This window comes from Schistocerca cancellata, chromosome 3, assembly GCF_023864275.1.
Source record: "Schistocerca cancellata isolate TAMUIC-IGC-003103 chromosome 3, iqSchCanc2.1, whole genome shotgun sequence".
In the NCBI taxonomy this organism is placed as follows: domain Eukaryota; kingdom Metazoa; phylum Arthropoda; class Insecta; order Orthoptera; family Acrididae; genus Schistocerca; species Schistocerca cancellata.
In genome coordinates, this window is record NC_064628.1 from 703,730,352 (window position 1) to 703,754,961 (window position 24,610).

The 24,610-nt window shown below is 40.4% G+C and overlaps 1 protein-coding gene across 1 annotated transcript in view; it reads left to right on the forward strand.

Moving 5' to 3' along the window:
- LOC126176521 (agrin-like) overlaps positions 1-24,610 on the forward strand; it is a 366,518-nt gene that overhangs the window by 144,071 nt on the left and 197,837 nt on the right. The window contains exons 6-8 of the mRNA XM_049923677.1: positions 10,686-10,780; positions 13,046-13,160; positions 13,457-13,717. Coding sequence (XP_049779634.1) covers positions 10,686-10,780; positions 13,046-13,160; positions 13,457-13,717 — 471 coding nt within the window. The remainder of the gene's footprint in view (positions 1-10,685; positions 10,781-13,045; positions 13,161-13,456; positions 13,718-24,610) is intronic.

Sequence of the window (24,610 nt, forward strand, 5' to 3'; positions counted from 1 at the left end):
CCACTGCTCATGATTTCTAGTTTGCTGTTTACGGCTATCCCTCCTGCCACTGAACAAAAATTTGCGACTACGCGAATTTTTCCCCTGATCCAACCCTTTTTAGTGTTCGTTGAGTCGGCCGGTGTGGCCGAGCGGTGCTAGGCGCTTCAGTCTGGAACCGCGCGACAGCTACGGTCGCAGGTTCGAATCCTGCTTCGAGCATGGATGTGTGTGCTGTCCTTAGGTTAGTTAGGTTTAAGTAGTTCTAAGTTCTAGGGGACTGATGACCTCAGATGTTAAGTCCCATAGTGTTCATAGCCACTTGAACCATTTTTTGAATCTTCGTTAAGTGAGCTAATTAATGACTTAGCGGGTTAGTGTAGCTGTCATTTCGGACCTTATGCACATGTTACAGTCGTGTATAAGGAAAGCCTGTTGTTGTTTTGGTCATCGCACCTAATGTTTCTTTGATCACTGAGGTGATACGATATGCGATATAAAACGCTACGCGACTCAATACAGCGCAGAAGCAATCCGCATCGACCGAGCGCAAAGAAACATAGTTGAAGGTTCTGAACTGGTTCACATTGAGACGGTAGCAATTATGACACTGCCGCGTATCTCTGTCGCATCGCTTGGCGCAACTTGATGTGTCGTTCGCTCCTCGCAACTTCCTTCGTACGATACACGATAAATGAAATTTCAAGCCGGCCGGAGTGGCCGTGCCGTTCTAGGCGCTACAGTGTGGAGCCGAGCGACCGCTACGGTCGCAGGTTCGAATCCTGCCTCGGGCATGGATGTGTGTGATGTCCTTAGGTTAGTTAGGTTTAATTAGTTCTAAGTTCTAGGCGACTGATGACCTCAGAAGTTAAGTCGCATAGTGCTCAGAGCCATTTTTTTTTTTAATTTCAAGTCATCCCGAAGTGCCTAAAAGAATATTTTATACAGGTGAAACAAAGCTACATCTATCTTTGTACTTAGTTTCTCAGTAAAACTTTTACTTTGTGTGTAAAAAAATTAAAAACCACTGTTTTGGGATACGCGCGTGTTCTCCACCACACTCACGCCCCACTCGTCAGGATTTTTAGTATGTTGTTCATAGCAATCCCTCCTGTCAATATACAAAAATTCGCTACTACGCGAACCTTTCCCCTACTCTAACCATTTTTAGTCTTTGTTGACTGGTCTAATTAATGACCAGGAGATTAGTAATTTCGGTTGGTACTCTATGTAGTCTTTCTGACTCACTTTGCCGGCCTCCGTGACCGAGCGGTTCTAGGCGCTTCAGTCCGGAACCGCGCGACCGCTACGGTCGCAGGTTCGAATCCTGCCTCGGGCATGGATGTTTGTGATGTCCTTAGGTTAGTTAGGTTTAAGTAGTTCTAAGTTCTAGGGGACCGATGACCTCAAATGTTAAGTCCCATAGTGCTCAGAACCATTTGAACCATTTCACTCACTTTTGGGGAAATTAATCGGTTAGGTTGCTTGCTTCATTCGGGGGGAGGGACCAAACAGCGAGGTCATCGGTCCCTTCAGATTACGGAAGGATGAGGAAGGAAGTCGGTCGTGTCCTTTCAAAGGAACCATCCCGACATTTGCCTGAAGCGATTCTGAGAAATCACGGAAAACCTTAAGCAAGATGGCCGGACGTTTGAACCGTCATCCTCCCGAGTTCGACTCCAGTGTGCTAACCACTGCTCGATCTCGCTCGGTGTTCGGCAATAAACATTATTAAAAAAAAATAACAAAACTGATTTTTCCGTATCTTATAGTCTAACTTCACAACTGGATAACGACGCAGTAGTCACTGGCCATTCACGCTAACGCCGTGTGGCTGGTTCCTGCAGCTCTGTCTACTTCTGAATGGAGAATATTGTCAAATCCTCTATATTTGACATCACACGTGAAGTATGTATTGACAGTACAGAGAATCCAGAATGAAATTTTCACTTCGCAGCGGAGTGTGCACTGATATGAAACTTCCTGGCAGATTAAAACTGTACCTGTCCGAGACTCGAGGAGAAGACGAGGTACTGGCGGAATTTAAGCTGTGAGGACGGGTCGTGAGTCGTGCTTGGGGAACTTAGATACGTAGAGCACCTGCCCGCGAAAGGCAAAGGTCCCTATTTCGAGTCTCGGTCCGGCACACAGTTTCAATCTGCCAGGAAGTTTCAACACCGAGAATACTTTGAGGTCCATCAATACTGCTCATCAATATTTCTAGCATTGACAATGTGTAAATATGAGCCCTCAGACTGTCAATATATTGACAGTTTGACAATATTATTGAACGTTTGGGGTTCCCGTAAGAGTACGTACAGTAATACTTCGCGCCTAGGGACAGCTTAAATTGGCGACTCTCAGAGACCAGCATCTTTCAACTAGTGCCGATTTTCTCCGCTTCTGGCAGCACCAGTAAAATTTTCAAGTTAATTTGCTACTCGCAAATTATTAATAGTGAATTACCAATCAGAAATAAAAGTAAAGGACTAGAAGTAAGATTTCAGAAATAATACTAGGAAAGGTTTATTTATTACAATTTTACGTTGAATTTTCTTGCTTTGGGTAAAGTAAACACATGGAGTACGTCGTTAAAGTAGGCCTAACGTTTAGAAGCCATATCTTATTATATCAACAAGATAGCTAATTTTGACAGTCTGCTTTCAACCATATTCGACGTTAGGCAATTTTTTATCATCTTTAATTTGGTTCAACTTCGTTCAGTAGATGTTGCCGTCTCTGGCTTTTTCATAAATATGCTCAAAGTTTTTTTTCAACAAGCATATCGTAACGCATACTCTGGAAATACCTTCGAAGCTTTAACGTGTGTCAGAGATTATTCGCGCTGGAATAAATTAGTGTCTTACGACACTAGATGTTTGAGCACTGCAACCGTTGGCCAATGGTACGGGGGTCCAGCTTAGGCGAAGACAGCTCCTTTTTCTTTTGCCGGTAACGTAGTTGTTCACAAGCACTAAGACTATTCATAAATTAAGGGTACCAACTGAAAATCAGCAGTAGTCGAAGTCCTGGCTGGGGAAAGTAAATTATCCTCTCCATCGCTTTTTCATGCTTTCCTCATAGGCTCGTCTTCAATCGGCAGAAATCAGAAGACTTCTGTCAAACAGCATTTTTGATTCGGCACCCACTCGCCGACTCTTGAGACCCCACAACAACTTTGCGTCAGCAAAGTAGCAGCAAGAACTTCAGTGTTGAACTTGAGCGAGCTGTGTAGACGGTAGCTGTATGAATCAAGCACATTGTTGCCACATAAAGTCATGTTTAATGATAAACGTCTGTTCGGGAGAAGTCGTTTCTTTATAATGCTCTTCAACACCAAAAACAATTTCGATATGTTGCTATTTTCGTACGCAGCAATCCATTATCTAAAAACCCATCAAATGTTAACTGACCAGCGACCACTTACTTTGATGCAAACTTTTCAAAATATGCCCAGTGGGTCATCATCCAGCTGTGAAACCAGATTTTAAGATACGGAAAAATCAATTTTTTAACCGAATAGTTTCTTCAAATTGAATCAGGAAGATTGCATACGGTACCAACCGAAACTTGCAGTAATCAAAGTGCTGGCTGGAGGGTTAAGCAAATTACGTATCCTCTCCACCATGAACTTAAACGGTGGCATTACTGCGGGATGCAACAAGCTAAGGAGGTTAGACTACCTAACCTGCAATCTACTCACTGCTCTTGAGCAGTCGTAATTTGTAGTCAATTTGCAGTTCACCTATTACAATGATACATTTCATTGGTTGTGTGCATGATTTTTTTTAATTCGCAGAATTCAAAAGTATTATTCTATTAAAATTGCTTAAAAAATCATAAAATATGCTCAAGCTGCATAGTTAAAAGCGAAGAGTGGGGGTCCACAACATTGGCAGCAAACCTCGGCATGGCTTTGCGTATTAGTGTTCCTATATTTGGTAATAAATCAAAATCTCTCATTCTCTACCACTGATACAATTTTGTAATACTAGAAGGCCTACAGGTACTGATGTTAAGGTGACGCATTTTTTACCACACCGTGTTATTTAAATACGAATGTAAATTTATTTATATACGAATTCTAAGGGAACTTTTAGTTACGAACACACAATCGTATTCTTTTTATGTTGCTTCCCATAAATCTCATCATGAAGATGAACTTCAGAGAGGTGGAATAAATGGATGTCTAATCATGATTCAACATACCAGTACTTCGTTTCCATTATTTGCGCCTAAATAAATGTCAAACACATTTTATTACAAGGCATCTGCTTTCACAGAGACAGCTGCTCTTCCAGGTGTACTATTCAGTCAGTTTGAGTACTACATTTGTGTACCATTTGCCTGAGCTCACTAATTATTGCCCAGGAGAAATAGTCATATTTGGTACATACTGTAATAATGGGAACCTACAGAAAAGCACAATTTCTCAGTATGGGGTGACATATTCTAAACGAAAGAACAAAAAAGAGAATACTAGCATTATTTATGAGATAAAAAAATAATACACAGAATATTTGTGACAGTGGTACATCAACCCCTTTCAGCCACCAGAATGGGAACAATAGAGGAAAGTTGGTAGGCTCAAAAATTTAAAATTATTTCAATCTCCAGGTTTCGGTAAGGGTCCATTGTTATTTCCTCATTATTTTCTGCACATTATATCTCTCCAAATTCAATATTTGGAACAATTTTTATTTTTATTCAGCAACTTTTTTTACATTTTTTTTATTACAATTGTTCATGTATTCCTACTGTTTCCCATGTTGTCCTTCTCTGATCACATCTCGTATTAACTCTTACTGACTACCCCTTATGTCTTTAATCATCACACCCACCCAACATCACGTAAATAATCATTTTAGTTCAGGGGGTTGGTGGAAGAAACCATTACCCCTCTGTTTAGTAAGGATTAGGCTGATCATTTTATCCATTGTGTTTTAGAATGTACCATGTGCTGCTAAGTAGTAGTTCCCTACAACTTGCTAAAAAGCACTATCTACTATATACATTTTTGTGTCTTAATTTTATATATTTTCTTGCTTTGAATTTAACCAAACATATAACATGCAATATCTCAGTAGCCTATACATTCTTGTAGATTAGCACTTTCTTTTGCCTATCTCTTCAGTTGGAGTGTATTGTGGCTTTTTGTGTAAAGTGATCAGTACACTGATAAGCCAAATCATTATGACCACTGCCCACTGCAACACTGGATGCCGTCTGGTGGCATTGCAGGCGCCTGACATAGGATTCAAAGTATGTAAGTGAAACAGAAATGGACAGGGATCACCTAGTGAAGATATGGCCTGCAAATGGGGAAATCCATTGAGATAAGTGAGTCTGACAAAGGGCAGATTATTACTATGCAGAGGCTATGAACGGATATCTCAAAAATGGTGAATTTGGTCAAATGTTCACATGCTACTGTCATGAGCATCTTTGGAAAGAGGTAGAAGGGCAGTGAACTACCACTAGTTGCTAGAATGTTGAATGTGACATCCATGACTCTTCACAGAGCGTGGAGTTCAGAGGCTTGTCTGCTCTGTAAAATAGAATAGATGATGATTTGTGGCATCTCTGCCCAAAGAGCACAATGCTGGTGCATGCACAAATGTTTCGGAGCACAATCCATCGATTGTACGTTGTTAACATGGAGCTCTGCAGCAGACCAACTCTACATGTTCACATATTGACCCAACAACATCATCAATTACAATTGCAGGGTCATGAGAGCATTGGGATTCGACCATCGATCTATGTAAACATGTTGCCTCTTTGGATGAATAACATTTTTGCTACACTATGTCAATGATCATCTCCAAAAATGCCCTCATTGAGCTAATTGGCAGCTCAAAACGTGTAGTGAGCCATGGACACTGGCTAGTGGAAACAGTATTGTGCTCGCATGGGACGTGTAGTAGTAATCAAAGACACCACCTGCATCCCTTTATGTTTGATGTCTTCCCCGACAGCGATGTCATCTTTCAGCAATAGAATTGTCCATGTCTCAGGGCCAGAACAATGCTACAGTGGTTTGAGGAGCATTATAGTGAAATTGGGGTGTTGTTTTGGTGACCAAATTTGCCTGATGTAAATCCTATGGATCCCATCTGGGTCGCTATCTGTAACCATGCCTCCACAAACCTATCAACAAACTGTCAGATAACTGATTGCAGAACAGTGATGTATTTCATTCCACGGATGGACAAACAAGCTATTAAAGAGGTGGTCATAATCTGGCTCATCAGTGTATGTGGTTACCCTGGTAAACCATGCAAGTTCGACAGCTGAAACACAATGTAAATTTATGTGCCTATGCACTATTACTAACTCTACATCATTCAGTGGCCATGAGCAGACAGATTGCATCACATGTTAGTGATTATATATTAAAAGCCCTGCTAAAACTAAGATGACAGACAATAAGCATTACACAATACTGATGTTATAAACAGTGGTTATGAACAACACTTTACAGGTGCTTAATGTTTCAAGTTTGTGGCTTCACATGTGATGCTATCATGTTGACCAGTCTACAATTCCACTTGTACAGAAAAATTCATTTACAGGATATAGGGCTGTTGTTTGACCAGATGTGTCAGTCTAGTTCTGAATATCCTCAGTGACAATGTTGAAATATTCAGTGGTAGGTGGTTGAACATCTTCAGGGCTGCTGTGGGAAAACTGTCCAGTGCCTTACTTCTGCTTGAAATATCAATGTGGCCTTATTTTGCATGTGATAGGTATCCAAATGCTTGTTCAGTATATCTATTAGAAAATTTATTTATGGATCAATTTAAGCTGTATTTGACGTTTCTTCATTCTGATTTCATTCCTGTTGCTATTGAGGAGTATTCTAATACAACCTCCACTTCTCATCAGTAGTTAACTCGTACTTCGGAAAGGGTGGGGTGGGGAATATAGGCACTACAATACTATCTATGCAGAATGAATTTTCACTTTGCAGCAGAGCGTGTGCTGGTTTGAAACTGCCTGCAGATTAAAACTGTGAGCCATACCAGGACCCAAACTTTGGACCTTTGGCTATTGTGGGCAACTACTTTTCCAACTGAGCTATTAGACATGATGCAGTACCCACCCTCACAGCTTTAATTCTGCCTTTACCTCATATCCTAACTTCCTGAGTTCACAGAAATTCTCCTGTGTACTTTGCAGAACTAGCATTCATAGAAGAAAGGGTATTGCGGAGACATGGCTTAACTGCAACCTGAATGATTGTGTCCAGAATGAATTTTCACTGTACAGTGGAGTGCGCACAGATTTGAAACTTCCTAGCAGATTAAAATTGTGTGCCACAAGGTATGCAGGAGAACTCCAGTGATGTCTGGAAGATAGGAGATGACTTACTGGTGGAAGTAAAGCTATAAGGGTGTACTGTGCTTAGACAGCTCAATCAGTAGAGCAATTGCCCATGAAAGGCATAGGTCCCAGTTTTGAGTTCCTGTCAACCACACAGTTTTAAACTGCCAGTAAGTTCCACTGTATATACAGTTAAAGCCCTTAGCAGTTTTGTTAAAAATTGTGTTGATATAATTTACAGCTATATGTCCAGTAGCATATACAAAAGTCTAACTGAAATGCCATTAACAAGGTCTTGTGTGTAACATGGGGTATGTACACTACTGTGTTACCATGTCAAAAATGTTCAGATATTGAAAGAAGTGAAACAAGTCTACTACTGTATTAGCAAATCTATTTTTGTTTAGGCTTTTATAAATAACTATTTCTGCTGCATGTTTCAGACTTTCAGGTAATACTCTGATTACAGAGTTAGTTTAGGGACATTTCTGAAAAATCAGTGAACTGTTTCAAAAAGCCACTTGGTACTCCATTGTATCCAGAATAGTTCCAACATTTCAATAGTAAAATGATTAAATATCACTGTATGGGACCAAAACTAGCTACAAATACCTAAAAAAGATTTTGTTTAGTTGTCATAACAGATGCTGGTCAGTTTTGCTCGTATTCAGATGGTTACATTTACATTTCTTAACATAGCGAAAGCTTTCATTGTAAAATTATTTCACCAGATGATCTTGCTACTGTTTAACAATCATAATTTACGTCCAGTACTGGTTAATGGCAGGAGCATATATCTATGGCAACCTTAACACTGCATAGTCTGGAAAAAATAATTGACACAACCTTTTTAATTTACTTTGTTTCTGTGTCAGATAGTTGCACAGTCCATATTTATTGTATTTTTGAATTACATAGTTTCGTACATTCTTAATAAACTGGATCGTAAATGTATGATGACAGAATTACAGAACAAAGTTTATTGGTGTCACAATAATACACTCTAGTTGTATTTTAAGAATAATGTGAGCTCTTATCACAATAAAGCTGTCATTATGTAATGTATGTGATAGAACTGCTGACCCATACATACCTAATTAGGAGGTGAAGCATCAGTACTGGCAAATAGGCACATATAAAAATACACTATCCTCCTTGTATTGTACAATCATAGAACATTTTATGAGCTCAAATGTAATGAGGTATCTCAAACAGAATGACCTCTTCAATGCCAATCACCTTGCATTCAAAAACACAGCTCAACACTTTTTCGCATGGCGTTCTGAAGGTCAGGAAACAAGGCAGTCAGGGAAGTCCAGTATTTCTCAGTTTTGGAATTGACTCAATATCACATCTATGCTTATTATAAAAAACATGATCATGTGGGCTATCATGTTAAATTTGTGACTGGATTCAGAACATCTTGGTTGACAGGACACAGTAAGTTATTTTTGATGGAGAGTCTTTTTGACAGATGTTGAAGAAACTTCAGGTGTGTTTCAGGAAAGTGTGTTGGGACTCTTGCTATTGGTGCTGTATATTAATGATCTTGCAGACAGTGTTAATAGCCACCTCAAAGTTTCTGCAGATGATGCAGTTATCTACAATGAAGCACCAAAGATACTGGTATAGGCATGCATATTCAAATACAGAGATATGTAAACAGGCAGAATACGGCACTGCGGTCAGCAATGCCTATATAAGACAATAAGTGTCTGGTGCAGTTGTTGATCGGTTACTGCTGCTACAATGGCGGGTTATCAAGATTTAAGTGAGTCTGAACATGGTGCTACAGTCGGTGCACGAGCAATGGGACACAGCATCTCCAAGGTAACGATTTTCCCCTACGACCATTTCACAAATGTTCCATGTATATAATATCAGGAATCTGGTAAAACGTCAAATCTCTGACATTGCTGCGGCCAGAAAAAGATCCTACAAGAATGGGATCAGTGACAACTGAAGTGCAATCCTTTTGCAAACTGCTGCAGATTTCAAAGCTGGGCCATCAACAAAAGTGAGTGTGCAAACCATTTTATGAAACATCATCATTATGGGCTTTTGGAGCCGAAGGCCCACTTGAGTACCCTTGATCACAGCACAACACAAAGCCTTATGCCTCTCCTGGACCCGTCAATGCCAACATTGGACTGTTGATGACTGGAAACATGTTACCAGGTTGGACGAGTCTCGTTTCAAATTATATCAAGCAGATGGACATGTATGGGTATGGAGACAACCTCATGAATCCTTGGACCCTGCATGTCAGCAGACGACCGTTCAGGCTGGTGGAGGCTCTGTAACGGTGTGGGACGTGTGCAATTGGAGTGATATGGGACCCCTTATATGTCTAGATATGAATCTGACGGGTGACACATATGTAAGCATCCTGTCTGATCACCTGCATCCATTCATGTCTGTTGTGCATTCCGATGAACTTGGACAATTCCAGCAGGATGATGCAAAATCCCACAAGTCCAGAGTTACTACAAAGTGGCTCCAGAAACACTCTTCTGGATTTAAACTCTTCCGCTGGCCATCAGACTCCCGAACATTATTGAGCATATTTGGGATGCCTTGCAACATGCTCTTCAGAAGAGATCACCACCATCTCATAACCTTTATTGATTTATGCACAGCCCTGCAGGATTCATAGTGTCAATTCCCTCCAGCACTACTACTTCAGACATTAGTCGAGTCTATGCTATATCGTGCTGCGGCACTTCTGCATGCTCGTAGGGGCCCTTCACGATATTAGGCAGGTGACCCAGTTTCTTTTGCACTTCAGTGTATAATGAAGTACTGTCTGAAAGAAGCTGCACCGATATTCAGTCATATATTCCTAAGATTTTAAAGTTGTTCAAGAATTGGCATCACATATACATTTTTTGTTTTTTAATGAAAAAGATATAGTATCCCATGGTTACAATATCAGTGAGTCTGTTTGAATCAGTCAGCTCATATAAATACCTGGGCGCAACAATTTTTAGGGTTGTAAAACAGAGTGACCACATAGATTCAGTCGTAGGTAAAGTGGGCAGCAGACTCTGGTTCGCTGATAGAATACCAGGAAAATGCAGTCAATCTACAAAGGAGATTGCTTACAAAATACTTGTACAGCCCATTCTAGAACATTGTTGAAGTGTATAGAGCAGAGGACAGAGGAGCAGGTGGGGAAGATTGAAAAGGAAAGGAAGGCCCCAGGATGAGAGAGACCCAACTGTTAGGAGGACAAGAGGAGAAAGGATCTGAACTCTGAACTTTATGTTGGTTTATTATGACATAGTGAAACACAATTAATTTAAGTTTTTGATTTTATAATATATTTGTTTTCTATGAAATTTTAGGCAGCAGCGATATATGTAATTTTCTTCTTGCAGATGGCTGTGAGAACCATAAGTGCAGTCACTATGGCATATGTGAGAGTGATGGTGCTGGAACAGTAAGGTGCATATGTCCAGAGGCCTGTGATGATGTAAGTTATGTGCATTATGTACATTACTTTATACAAACAGTGAAAATAAAAAATTAAAACATATGCATAATAATATTCATCGCTGTGTCACTAACAGAAATTCACAGGAAAAGTAAGCAAGTTAACCTATTGTGTACCCTCATCAGTGAAACCTGAATATGACACCACTGATTTCATGGCATTGATGACAATTGACTCTAGAGACTCCTAGTGTTGCTCACAATTTTATGTACATGTTTCTCAGATGAGCAGTTTTTTCCTTGCTAATGATGCTATGATATTCAGGAAATTAACTTCGTCTGCAGCATAAGACACAATTTCATCTGTAGAAGTATATTTATCAGTATTTTCTTCCAGGACAACAACTTCCTTTTATTGTTCATGGTGTACTGGCAATTGTAGAACTTCATGGAAATATACTTAGTTGTCTCTAGTATGCACGATGTGGTTGTCATGGGTATCACATTTTCCTTCTCAAAGCATCTATGCATAAAGCATCTTCTGTCATAGGCATAACCTCTTGCTAATTAGAACCAAGTAAGGTGGTTTAGGCATTAATACACAGGACTTACATGTGGGAGGAGTGGGATCACATCTCCATTTAGCCATCTTGATTGAGGTTTTCCGTAGTTTTCCTAAATCACTGCATGAGCGTGCTGGAATGGTTCATTTCAATAGGTCACAGTTGATGTACTTTCCCACCATATACAGTGTAGCTTGTGTTCCACTTCTAATGACCTCATAGTTCGTAAGTGCCGTATTTCTTGTGCTACTTTTTTTTTTAATAGTTGGAAGGAGCCAACTTATGATGTCAGCGTAGAGTCATTCATTTATTTTTCTCCAAATCACTGTTTTCTATTACTCATTGTAGACTGTTCCATGATGTTTCCATTAAGGAGATGTGTATGTAAGTTCACCAAAAATTTATGCAAGCTATCTGTTACTGATCAATTTTGAGAGACAAAGTTCTTACAATAGTTAAATCATTCAACCCTCCCCCCTCGTTATCTCCTTCTCCCTCCTCTCCCCCTCCTGTGGCCTGCCCCTCTCTCTCTTTCTCTCTCTCTCTCTCTCTCTCTCTCTCTCTCTCTCTCTCTCTCTCTCTCTCCCCCTCCCTCCCTCCCTCCCTCCCTCCCCCCCCCCCTCTCTCTCTCTCTCTCTCTCTCTCTCTCTCTCCCTCCCCCCCTTTGTCTCTCCCCTCTCTATGTGCCTACTTACAAGATCGAAAACAGTCTTTAATACTTTAGTTATCCCTCAAAGTAATGTAATACTATCATTATTCATCTAATGCAGAGACATTTTTGTATGACTTTTTCAAACTAAGCTTATTTTTACCATTGCTTTTGGTATTAAACTGTCACCTGATCCATGACAATGACTATGTGTTCTAGGTCATATACAGAGTGTTTACAAAAATTCTTCAGTAAGTTTGTGTTAGGAATATGTCCTACATTTAATGAACAGTTGCAACAAACGTATAGTCTACTATCACCATATACTACAATATTTTTAACATGTATTCAATTTAGCAGTGTCTAGTTGCAAAAGTAAATGTTTTTGGCAGTATAATTCATCAGCTAATTGATCTCTTTACATTTAAATCTATATCTACCTACATACTCTGCAACCCACTGTGAACTGCAAGGTAGAGAGTGCTTCTCATTTTACAACATACAAATGGACCATGGGCTAATACCAGATTGAATCACCATAAATGTACAGTCTGGTGACCCGATAATTACTTCTAAGCCACTGCCATTCAGGCATCCTGCAAAATCCCTTTCATAAATATGGCCCTTCTCATTAGTAGGTTAAAGATTTTGGACATCGAATGTGACTCTAGGTAAATGAAAGACACTCTCTGAAAACACTTTGCTTTATTTAGAAGTCTAACATATGCTTGTGCAGAATCTCATAGATTCCAGTACTTTACAAGGACAGTTGCCTCACTGTCCTATTGTTGCTTTTTAATGTGTGTGCCATTGCACTCTGTGTGACAACCATAACTTCTAGTGGCTTCAGTCAATATCATAACCTTACAACCCCTAAACAAATGAACACAATTTATGTATTTAACAGATAGGTACAGTGCACATTTTACCGCACAGTGTTGGCTGTAGTAATATGCTGGCATTTGGAATCATTCCTTTAATAAAAAAATGACAAAAGTCTCATCAACTGCTTCTTAACAGTAATAAGAGGAATAGGAGAATTACTTTCATGTATTTGTTTTATTGTTATCTGACTTAAGTTTTTCTCTTCCAGTTGGAAGCTCCTGTTTGTGGCACTGACAGCATCACCTACAGAAATGAGTGTGAGCTGAGGAGAAGTTCCTGTCAGCTTCAGAAGGCTCTTGCTGTGGCTTATAGAGGAGCTTGTGGTAATAGTATATGAAAGATCCTGTACACTCGGAAGTAGAAGCAATTCCACATGAGTTACTAGATCACTTTTGTAACAACAGAATTTAATGACTTGTATTTTCCACATGTGTAGTTTTTTCTTAAATAATTTAAGGTCTTCAACCATGTGAAATCTTTTGCTTAGACTTATATCCTGCCTTTAAACTTAGTTTTGTGAACATAAATTGGTGCACTGGTTTGTACATGTGCCCAATACAAAGTCCTCATAACAATTTTTGTTTATATCTGATTAATAAATTTGCTTTTCTTTTACCAGATCTGTGTGAAGGCATAAAATGTGAACTTGGTACACACTGTGAATCAGGAAAATGCACTTGTGTTAGCAACTGTACCAACAGTAGCTTGTCACCTCTCCAGCGATCAGAACCAGTCTGTGCTTCAAATGGGCAGACATATGCTAATGAGTGTGAAATGAGACATGCCTCCTGTTCTCAGCCTGTTGGCTCATCACCTCTTAGGGTTGTTTTCTTTGGAGAATGTAGAGAACGAGCTGGTTACACAGCAGCAGCAATCCTAAGTGAGTGTAAAAATGTTCTAAAAGTATTGTGAGTAATAATGCTGGGTACAGTGTGTATATAATAATAGAACAAAAGCAAGATCTAGCCTCATTGGTACGGCAGGCTTGTTAATCCTATTTATTTTTTGTAAACCTATCCTTTGACTTATTAGTAAGTATGTGGATCCAGCAATATATGAGCCTTGAAAACCTGAGAAGTTAAGTAACAGAAGGAGTTGTCACTTACTCAATGTTAACGACATTCAGATCAGGCACTGTGTCACAGCTCAACCCATTTTCTGGTCAATGTTATCAGTACCTTGTGACCACTTGGTTTCTCTTGGTTCTTGTCTTTCTCTGATGTAGGAGTTTTCTTCTTCCTCTTCTCTTTCTTTAAAAGAAAGTCAAATCTTGGCATTCAACCTTGTTTCTAACTTTATGCTGTCCTTGTTTTAGCTACTGAATATTAATGCTGTTAGAGACAGAAGTGAGAAACATGTTGAATTTCCAGCTTTTGGAAATTTGAATTCTCAAGCCCTAGAAGAGAAAAATTATATATAAGACAGAATAAAGATAATAACTAAATGAGAGGACTAAAAATAAAATAATCTTCTTCCTACTTTACAGATTGACTGTTTTTTTTTTTTTCAGTTCATCTTTTTCTTAATCTTCTAATTCTTACCTTTCCTTGGGGTGGTATTGCATTGCTTCCGCCAGACTGTCTGTCATTGTGTGTATATGTTGTGGTCATTTCTCTCAATATTTATTTATTTTGTCATTTATTTTTCTTTCCACTCTTCTTCATATCCCACACAGTATTTTTGTTCTGTATCTAACTGTGTGCAACCTTTTACTCTTTTAATGAATCTCTTTTCTGTGATTTAAATTCTACTTGCATAATTCCTACTATATCTTGTTACTGCACACTGAAACTGATAAAGCTATAACATTTTCAAACCTGAGCAGAGTACTCTTCCAGTCTAATATTTTGACAGGCTGTTGAGAGATTTTTTGGATGAACATAGATAAAATCTTTGATCTCACAAAATTCAGTCACACATATTTACCTTTATACCAGGAAGCCAGAAACCAGTTAGTTAAATAGATGTGGACTATGAATAGCAAGAAATTTGTTAATGTCAAATATAAATTTAAGTTTTAGGAATTATTTTCTGAAAGTATTTATGTGGGGTGTAGCCGCCATGGATGATAAACAGTTCAGACAAGAAGATAGTAGAAGCTTTTGAAATATGATGCTACATGAGAAATCTGAAGATTACATAGGTGGATTGGGTAACTGATGAGGAATTACGGAATCAAACTGGCGTAAAAAACTATGGTACAACTTGAGTAAAAGGAAGGATCAGTTGATAGGACACATCCTGAGGTATCGAGTTATCATCAGTTTGGTAATGGAGAAAAGTGGGGGAAAGGGGGCAGGGGGATTTGTAGTGCGAGATGAAGGCTTGACTATAGCAAGCATGTTACTGTAATTATTCAGAAGTGAAGAGGTTTTCTCAGGATAGACTAGCATAGAGAGCTGCATTAAACATCTCTTCAGAATGCAGACTATATCAACAAAAAATTACAGTAGTAGTAGTAGTAGTAATAATACCTGGACTCCTGTCTATATATCATCTACATGTAACATATAGTACCATAAAAATCATATACAGTATTTTATAAGCAGCAAAATTACATAAGCTAAAAAGAGAGAAAGAGAAATTTTTGGTTTGCATGGAGGGTTAAGGTTCTTTCAAGCAAATGTACTTACAAAGACCATGGTTAGAAGAAAGAAAGAGGCAATTTTTTTGTTTGAGTGGAAGACTGAGTTTCATTTATACATCTACATCTATACTCTGCAAACCACCTTGAGGTGCATGGCAGAGGGTATGTCCCATTTTGCCAATTATTAGGGTCTCTTCCTATTCCATTCATGTATGGAGTGTGGGAAGAGTATTTGTTTGAATGCCTCTCTGCATGCACTAATTATTCTAATCTTATCCTCATGATCCCTATAGGAGCGATATGTAGGGGGTTGTAGTATAACGCTACAGTAATCATTTAAAGCCAATTCTGAAACTTTGTTAATAGACTTTCTTGGGATAATTTATGTCGGTCTTCAAGAGTCTGCCAGTTAAATTCCTTCTCTGTGACAGATTAAACGAATCTGTGACCATTCATGCTGTCCTTCTCTGCATATGTTCAATATCCCCTGCTAGTCCTATCTGGTAAGGGTCCCACACACTTGAGCAGGATTCTAGAACCAGTCACATGAGTGATTTGTAAGCAATCTCCTTTGTAGACTGATTACACTTCCCCAGTACTCTACCAATAAACCAAAGCCTACCACCTGCCTTACCCACAACTGAACCTATGTGATCATTCCATTTTATATCCCTACAAAGTTTTACACTCAGGTGTTTGTATGAGTTGGTTGATTCCGACACTGATTCATTGATATTATAGTCAAAGAATATTACATTTTTTCGTTTTGTGAAGTGCAAAATTTTACATTTCTGAACATTTAAAGCAAGTTGCCAATATCTGCACCACGTTGAAATCTTATCAGTATTCAACTGTATATTTATGCTGCTTCCTTCAGATAGTACTTCATTATAGATAGCTGCATCATCTCCAAAGACCCTGATTTTACTGTTAATATTGTCTGAAAGGTCATTAATATACAACATGAACAGCAAGGGTCCCAACACACTTGCCTGGGGCACACCCAAAGTTACTTCTACATCTGATAATGACTCTCCATGTAAGATAATATGCTGTGTCCTTCCTACCAAACAGTCCTCAACCCATTCACAAATTTCACTTGATACCCCATGTGACTGTACTTTTGGCAATAAGCTTAGGAGTGGTAATGAGTCAGATGCTTTCTGGAAATCAAGAAATACTGCATCTACCTGGTTGCCTTGATCCAAAGCCTTCAGTATGTCATGTGAGAAAAGTGCGATTTGGGATTCACATGATCGATGTTTACGAAATCCATGCCTTTTGGCATTGAGGTGGTCATTCTCTTTAAGATACCTCATTATGTTTGAGCTCAGAATATGTTCTAAGATTCTAGAACAGATCACTGTCAAGGATATTGGACAGTAGTTTTGCAGATCACTTCCACTACCATTTTTCTAGAAGTGTATGACCTGTGCTTTTTTCCAAGATCTGGGCATATATTTTTGAAGGGATCTACAGTAGGTTATAGTTATAAGAGGGGCTAACTCAACTGCAAATTCAGTGTAGAATATGACAGGGATTTCATCAGCACCTGGAGCTGTGTTCAGTTTTAACTATTTCAGCTGCTTTTCAACACCACTGATTCTAGTACAAAGGGCATTCAAGAAGTTTTTTTTATTTTTTGCAGGAGGAGAATGAAAATTTTTGTGAACATACTTGGAACATTTAGCTATACATTGAGCCTACTCAGTGTAGCCTCCATCAATTGTGACACATCTGGCCCAATGTTCCTTCCACGATGTAAATGCACTTTGATAAAATTCTGGGGATTGACTTTTACACCATCTCTTGACAAAGGAAATAAGGTCTTTCTCACTATCAAATGTTTTACCAAGCAGGTGGGCTTTTAGATGACCAAAGAGGTAAAAATCAGACAGAGCTTGGAGTGTAGGGAGGATGAGGAACAATTTTCCAGCCCATGATTTTCTCCTGCGTCATAAGGACTGTATGGGGTTTGGCATTGTCATGGTGTAGTCTGATGAGCTGACCCTGAAGCTGTGGTCTGTGGGTCTTGATGGCACATCCCAGCTTGTCCAATGACAAATAGTAATGGTCCCGCTTAATTGTAAAGCCAGGTTCCAAAAAGTCGATGAAAACGACACCACACTGATCCCAGAAAAAGGAGGCCATCACATTTTGGCCTGCTGTTCGTGAAAGTCTTGGTTTCTTCTTCCAGGGGGAACCTGGATGACGCCACTCCATGGATTGGGTTTTACTCTCAGTTTCGTACAAAAACAATCATGTTTCATCCTGGGTAATGACGCCATCAAAACACTGTTTCCACTCTTCAGTAAAGGTCTTCATGAGACCCTCGCGCACATGTCCAGTAGAGAGAAATCACCTTCTTTAAACCTCTGCAACCACCACTGGATCCTGCTGCAATCTACTGTGTCCTCCCCATTAACAGTGAGCAACTTCCTGTGAATCAATGTGGCAGAGTCATCACCGGTCTTGAAGAGGAACTCCATCACCGGCCATTGTCGCAAGCTGACATCTACTTCATGGTCCATTATGGCCCACACGTAGATAAAAGAAAATACTTTTATATACCAACTTATAGCTAAATGTTTCAAGTATGTTCACAAAAAAATTCATTCTCCTCCTGCAAAAAATAATAAAATTAGGAACAACTGTGCAAAATATTTTGAATGCCCTTTTTACTTATTTCATTCATATTTTAGTGGTACATGGATTAAATTGTGGCAATTCTCCTGGATTTTCCTTTGTAAAGGAACATTTGGCTTTTACTTTGCATCCTCAGTTTCAGTTTCTGTCTCATTCACTAGGTACTGGACACTAACTTTGGTGGCACTAACAGCATTTACATGCAACCAGAATTTCTTTGGATTTTGTGAAATGTCATTTGACAATATTCTGCTATGGTGGATGTTGAAGGCATCACATATAGCTCTCTTGACAGCCATACATAGTCCATTCAGCATCTCTCTATCTGTAACTCTATGCTATGTTTTACACTCGTTATGGAGTAATCTGTTTCTTGATAAGTTTCTTTGCAGTTACTGTGTACCATGGAGGTTACCTCCCATTATGAACTGTTCTACTAGGTACGTATCTGTCCAGTGAATGGTCAACTATTCTTTTAAATATGAGCCAGAGTTCCTCTAAATGCTCCAAACATGTGCTGAAAGTTTCAAGTTGCTCATTGAGGAATGACACTACTGATTTTTTTAACTAGTTTACTGAACAGATATATCTTTCTGCTTGTTTTAGTTATCCTTTGTACTTTGGTAATCATTGTTGCCACAGCCACATCATGGTCACTGATACCAGTTTTGATGTGGACATCCTCAAAGAGGCCAGGTCTATTTGTTGCCATTAAATCAAGATATTTCCATCATGAGTGAGGTTCCTAACTATTTGTTCTAGGTAGTTTTGAAACTTCAAAGTCTCTGGTTCAGTCCTTCCAAGGGCCACGATCAGTTCTGGGGTCAATGGTGCAAATTATGAGCTTCATTGAAACTCCGCACGCAAGTCTGGTCTTCTCAACCTGTTCATTTCCAAGCACATGTGCTTCTCCATGGGAAACTGAATATTTCACAATATGGAAGCAATGTCCAGAAATATATATATTTTTATAACTCACCTCAATAACTAAAAAAATAACTCTTCAGTTCAAAGCTATTACTGAAATTGTGAAATTGAATTACTGGCTAGTACTTATCTTCAGGAGATGAAATATGTTGCACTTTCAAATGACACATACAAAAGTGAACAATACTATCCTAGGCTTCAAAACTATTTTACATGTCTCTCTCAGAACTACTAAATACAAGTTGTGCCAAAAGAGATGATTCATTTACATTCAGCACAGGCCCAGGGGTATGCACTAGATATACACCACAGTGGTTAGACCTAGGATTTCCTATGGGGCCATAGTGTGCTGGAAGAAGGTAGACAGCGGGTTGCTGCTAAAGAGCTTGCTAAGGTGCAGAGATTGGTCTGCTTAGCCATAACGGACAGAATTAGCAGCACACCAACTGCTGGAATGGAAGCCATGCTGCACATGCCTCCACCTTTGGGTTAAGATGGAGGCAGCAGCTGGGGCATACAGACTTAAAACTGGCCAAAACTGTGCCTCATTTGGATATCCAGAATCACACACTAACATAGTGAGTGATGTAAATAAAGGTATGGCTGGGGAAATGCCCGCTGACTATATAATAACTCTTAACTGCTTTGGCAAGCCTTACAACATAATAATTGGAAGTAGGGAGCAGTGGGAGAAAACAGTTCGACACCGTACGGGGGACATCGTTTGGTTCACCAATGGGTCGAAAATAGATCAAGGCGTTGGGGCAGGGTTGAATGGGATTCAGCCAAGACTGGAGAGCAGCATCTCTCTAGGGAAACTGGCCTCTGTATTCCAAGCCAAAATTACTGCAATCGGGGCATGTGTGAATATGAGTAGGTGATACAATGATCGTAGCATCTACATCTATTCAGACAGCCAGGCAGCCCTGAAATCATTGGCAGCTCCTGCAACAAGATCTAAGATTGTTGCAGATTGCCACAGGGCTCTGGTGGAGCTAGGGGGAAGTAATAGGGTGTACCTAGTGTGGGTCCCTGGCCACTCAGGGATTTGTGGCAGTGAACAAGCCGATAGATTGGCTAGGACGGGCGCAACAGCTCCATTTATTGGACCAGAACCTGTCTTGACAGTCACCAAGGCTATGATCAAATTAGAACTATGGAACTGGCTTAGGAAACAGCATGTAGGATATTGGACCAAGGTCCATAAACAAAAACATGGTAAGGTAATGATGCCCAAGCCATGTTTTAAAAGAAGCTCTGTAATCCTGGGATTGAACAGGATAGAGATCAAACTCATGACTGGACTGATGACCGGCCATGGGAACTTCAAAAACACCTACACACATTGGGTATAATGGAAAAGGACCCTAAATGTAGGATCTGTGATGAGGGTGAAGAAACTGCATCACACCTAATCTTTGAATGCGTGGCATTGGAGAGTAAAAGATACAGAAACTTCGGGACAACTAGACCTGAAAAAATTGTGTCTAACAAAAAACTGGTAGAGGGACTCCCTGCACTATTAGAGGGCACTGATTGGCTTTTACTAGATATACAGGGAGCGATACCACACAATAAACCTTGTTTCAGTGCGGGCAGTGGTGGGTTAGACCTAAGCTGTTTTATCTCTCCAGTTAAAATCAAATCAAATCAATCCATTCAGCACATATTTAGTATAAAAAATTGGCCAAGCTTAAATAGGATTAGTGCTGGACAGTGAGTTTGTGTGTATCAAAATATGTAGCATAAATGGGTAAATAAAACAATGGAAACTCCACTTAGGAATATCAACAATGTAGGCAGCTCAAGCCAGACTTCTGGCCTGAGATGCCAGCGTTGGTGGTCATGTGCCTATGAGATGTGCTTGTTTGTGTGTACGAATGGTGTCTGTTTCTCTTTTGCTGATGAAGGCTGCAACTAAAAGCTTTGTGTAAGTGTCTTTTAATTGTGCCTGTCTGCAACTTAATGTGTCTTCATTATGGTAAATAGCAGTCTGTCTTTTCGTACATTGTTGACATAAATGGCAGTATCTTTTTATTGTATTGATTTACATGCTTAACAATTTTGCACCACCAAGGGCCATAGATCCCAGTGTGTGACATAAATTTCAAGCTGATATGTCTACTACCTGTTCCTGAGCAAAAGCAATCTTAACAGATGTACAGACAGACAGTCAGACAGTTAAAAAGAGACAATTTTTTTTCATATGTATCATTACAAATTAACAATTTTCAAATTTTTTGCACTGGTTGTACTCTGCAACCTTGCTTCTTACCAAATTTCATGATTCTGGGCATGTAGGAAGTACCCTGTATGTTTTGAAGAGTGAGTGTACAAGTATCAAAATATGTAACATAAATTGTCATATCTTTTGATTGCATTGACTTAGAAGCTTACATTTATTATACCACCAAGGGACCAAATTTCAACTTGATATGTATATGTTCATGAGAAAAAGAATTTTTAACTGTCAGACAGACAGACAGGTGGACAAAAAAGTGATCCTATAAGGGCTCTGTTTTTACTGATAAAGGTTGTTGTTGTTGTAGTCTTCAGTCCTGAGACTGGTTTGATGCAGCTCTCCATGCTACTCTATCCTGTGCAAGCTTCTTCATCTCCCAGTACCTACTGCAACCTACATCCTTCTGAATCTGCTTAGTGTATTCATCTCTTGGTCTCCCCCTACGATTTTTACCCTCCACGCTGCCCTCCAATACTAAATTGGTGATCCCTTGATGCCTCAGAACATGTCCTACCAACCGATCCCTTCTTCTGGTCAAGTTGTGCCACAAACTTCTCTTCTCCCCAATCCTATTCAATACTTCCTCATTAGTTATGTGATCTACCCATCTAATCTTCAGCATTCTTCTGTAGCACCACATTTCAAAAGCTTCTATTCTCTTCTTGTCCAAACTATTTACCGTCCATGTTTCACTTCCATACATGGCTACACTCCATACAAATACTTTCAGAAATGACTTCCTGACACTTAAATCTATACTCGATGTTAACAAATTTCTCTTTTTCAGAAACACTTTCCTTGCCATTGCCAGTCTACATTTTATATCCTCTCTACTTCGACCATCATCAGTTATTTTGCTTACCAAATAGCAAAACTCCTTTACTACTTTAAGTGTCTCATTTCCTAATCTACACTCCTGGAAATTGAAATAAGAACACCGTGAATTCATCGTCCCAGGAAGGGGAAACTTTATTGACACATTCCTGGGGTCAGATACATCACATGATCACACTGACAGAACCACAGGCACATAGACACAGGCAACAGAGCATGCACTATGTCGGCACTAGTACAGTGTATATCCACCTTTCGCAGCAATGCAGGCTGCTATTCTCCCATGGAGACGATCGTAGAGATGCTGGATGTAGTCCTGTGGAACGGCTTGCCATGCCATTTCCACCTGGCGCCTCAGTTGGACCAGCGTTCGTGCTGGACGTGCAGACCGCGTGAGACGACGCTTCATCCAGTCCCAAACATGCTCAATGGGGGACAGATCCGGAGATCTTGCTGGCCAGGGTAGTTGACTTACACCTTCTAGAGCACGTTGGGTGGCACGGGATACATGCGGACGTGTATTGTCCTGTTGGAACAGCAAGTTCCCTTGCCGGTCTAGGAATGGTAGAACGATGGGTTCGATGACGGTTTGGTTGTACCGTGCACTATTCAGTGTCCCCTCGACGATCACCAGTGGTGTACGGCCAGTGTTGGAGATCGCACCCCACACCATGATGCCGGGTGTTGGCCCTGTGTGCCTCGGTCGTATGCAGTGCTGATTGTGGCGCTCACCTGCACGGCGCCAAACACGCATACGACCATCATTGGCACCAAGGCAGAAGCGACTCTCATCGCTGAAGACGACACGTCTCCATTCGTCCCTCCATTCACGCCTGTCGCGACACCACTGGAGGCGGGCTGCACGATGTTGGGGCGTGAGCGGAAGACGGCCTAACGGTGTGCGGGACCGTAGCCCAGCTTCATGGAGACGGTTGCGAATGGTCCTCGCCGATACCCCACGAGCAACAGTGTCCCTAATTTGCTGGGAAGTGGCGGTGCGGTCCCCTACGGCACTGCGTAGGATCCTACGGTCTTGGCGTGCATCCGTGCGTCGCTGCGGTCCGGTCCCAGGTCGACGGGCACGTGCACCTTCCGCCGACCACTGGCGACAACATCGATGTACTGTGGAGACCTCACGCCCCACGTGTTGAGCAATTCGGCGGTACGTCCACCCGGCCTCCCGCATGCCCACTATACGCCCTCGCTCAAAGTCCGTCAACTGCACATACGGTTCACGTCCACGCTGTCGCGGTATGCTACCAGTGTTAAAGACTGCAATGGAGCTCCATATGCCACGGCAAACTGGCTGACACTGACGGCGGCAGTGCACAAATGCTGCGCAGCTAGCGCCATTCGATGGCCAACACCGCGGTTCCTGGTGTGTCCGCTGTGCCGTGCGTGTGATCATTGCTTGTACAGCCCTCTCGCAGTGTCCGGAGCAAGTATGGTTGGTCTGACACACCGGTGTCAATGTGTTCTTTTTTCCATTTCCAGGAGTGTAATACCCTCAACATCAACCGACTTAATTCGACTACATTCCATTATCCTCGTTTTGCTTTTGTTGATGTTCATCTTATATCCTCCCTTCAAGACACCATCCATTCCATTCAACTGCTCTTCCAAGTCCTTTGCTGTCTCTGACAGAATTACAGTGTCATCGGCGAACCTCAACATTTTTATTTCTTCTCCATGGTTTTTAATACCTACTCCGAATTTTTCTTTTGTTTCCTTTACTGCTTGCTCAATATACAGATTGAATAACATCGGGGAGAGGCTACAACCCTGTCTTACTCCCTTCCCAACCACTGCTTTCCTTTCATGTCCCTCGACTCTTATAACTGCCATCTGGTTTCAGTACAAATTGTAAATAGCCTTTCGCTCCCTGTATTTTACCCCTGCAACCTTTAGAATTTGAAAAAGAGTATTCTAGTCAACATTGTCAAAAGCTTTCTCTAAGTCTACAAATGCTAGGAATGTAGGTTTGCCTTTCCTTAATCTATTTTCTAAGATAAGTCGTAAGGTCAGTATTGCCTCACGTGTTCCAGTATTTCTACGGAATCCAAACTGATCTTTCCTGAGGTCGGCCTCTACTAGTTTTTCCATTCATCTGTAAAGAATTCGTGTTAGTATTTTGCAGCTGTGGCTTATTAAACTGATTGTTCAGTAATTTTCACATCTGTCAACACCTGCTTTCTTTGGGATTGGAATTATTATATTCTTCTTGAAGTCTGAGGGTATTTCGCCTGTTTCATACATCTTGCTCACCAGATGAAGCAAGCAAAAAGGAATACAAACGTCTCAAAAATGAGATCGACAGGAAGTGCAAAATGGCTAAGCAGGGATGGCTAGAGGACAAATGTAAGGATGTAGAGGCTTATCTCACTAGGGGTAAGATAGATACTGCCTACAGGAAAATTAAAGAGACCTTTGGAGAAAGGAGAACCACTTGCATGAATATCAAGAGCTTTGATGGAAACACAGTTCTAAGCAAAGAAGGGAAAGCAGAAAGGTGGAAGGAATATATAGAGGGTCTATAC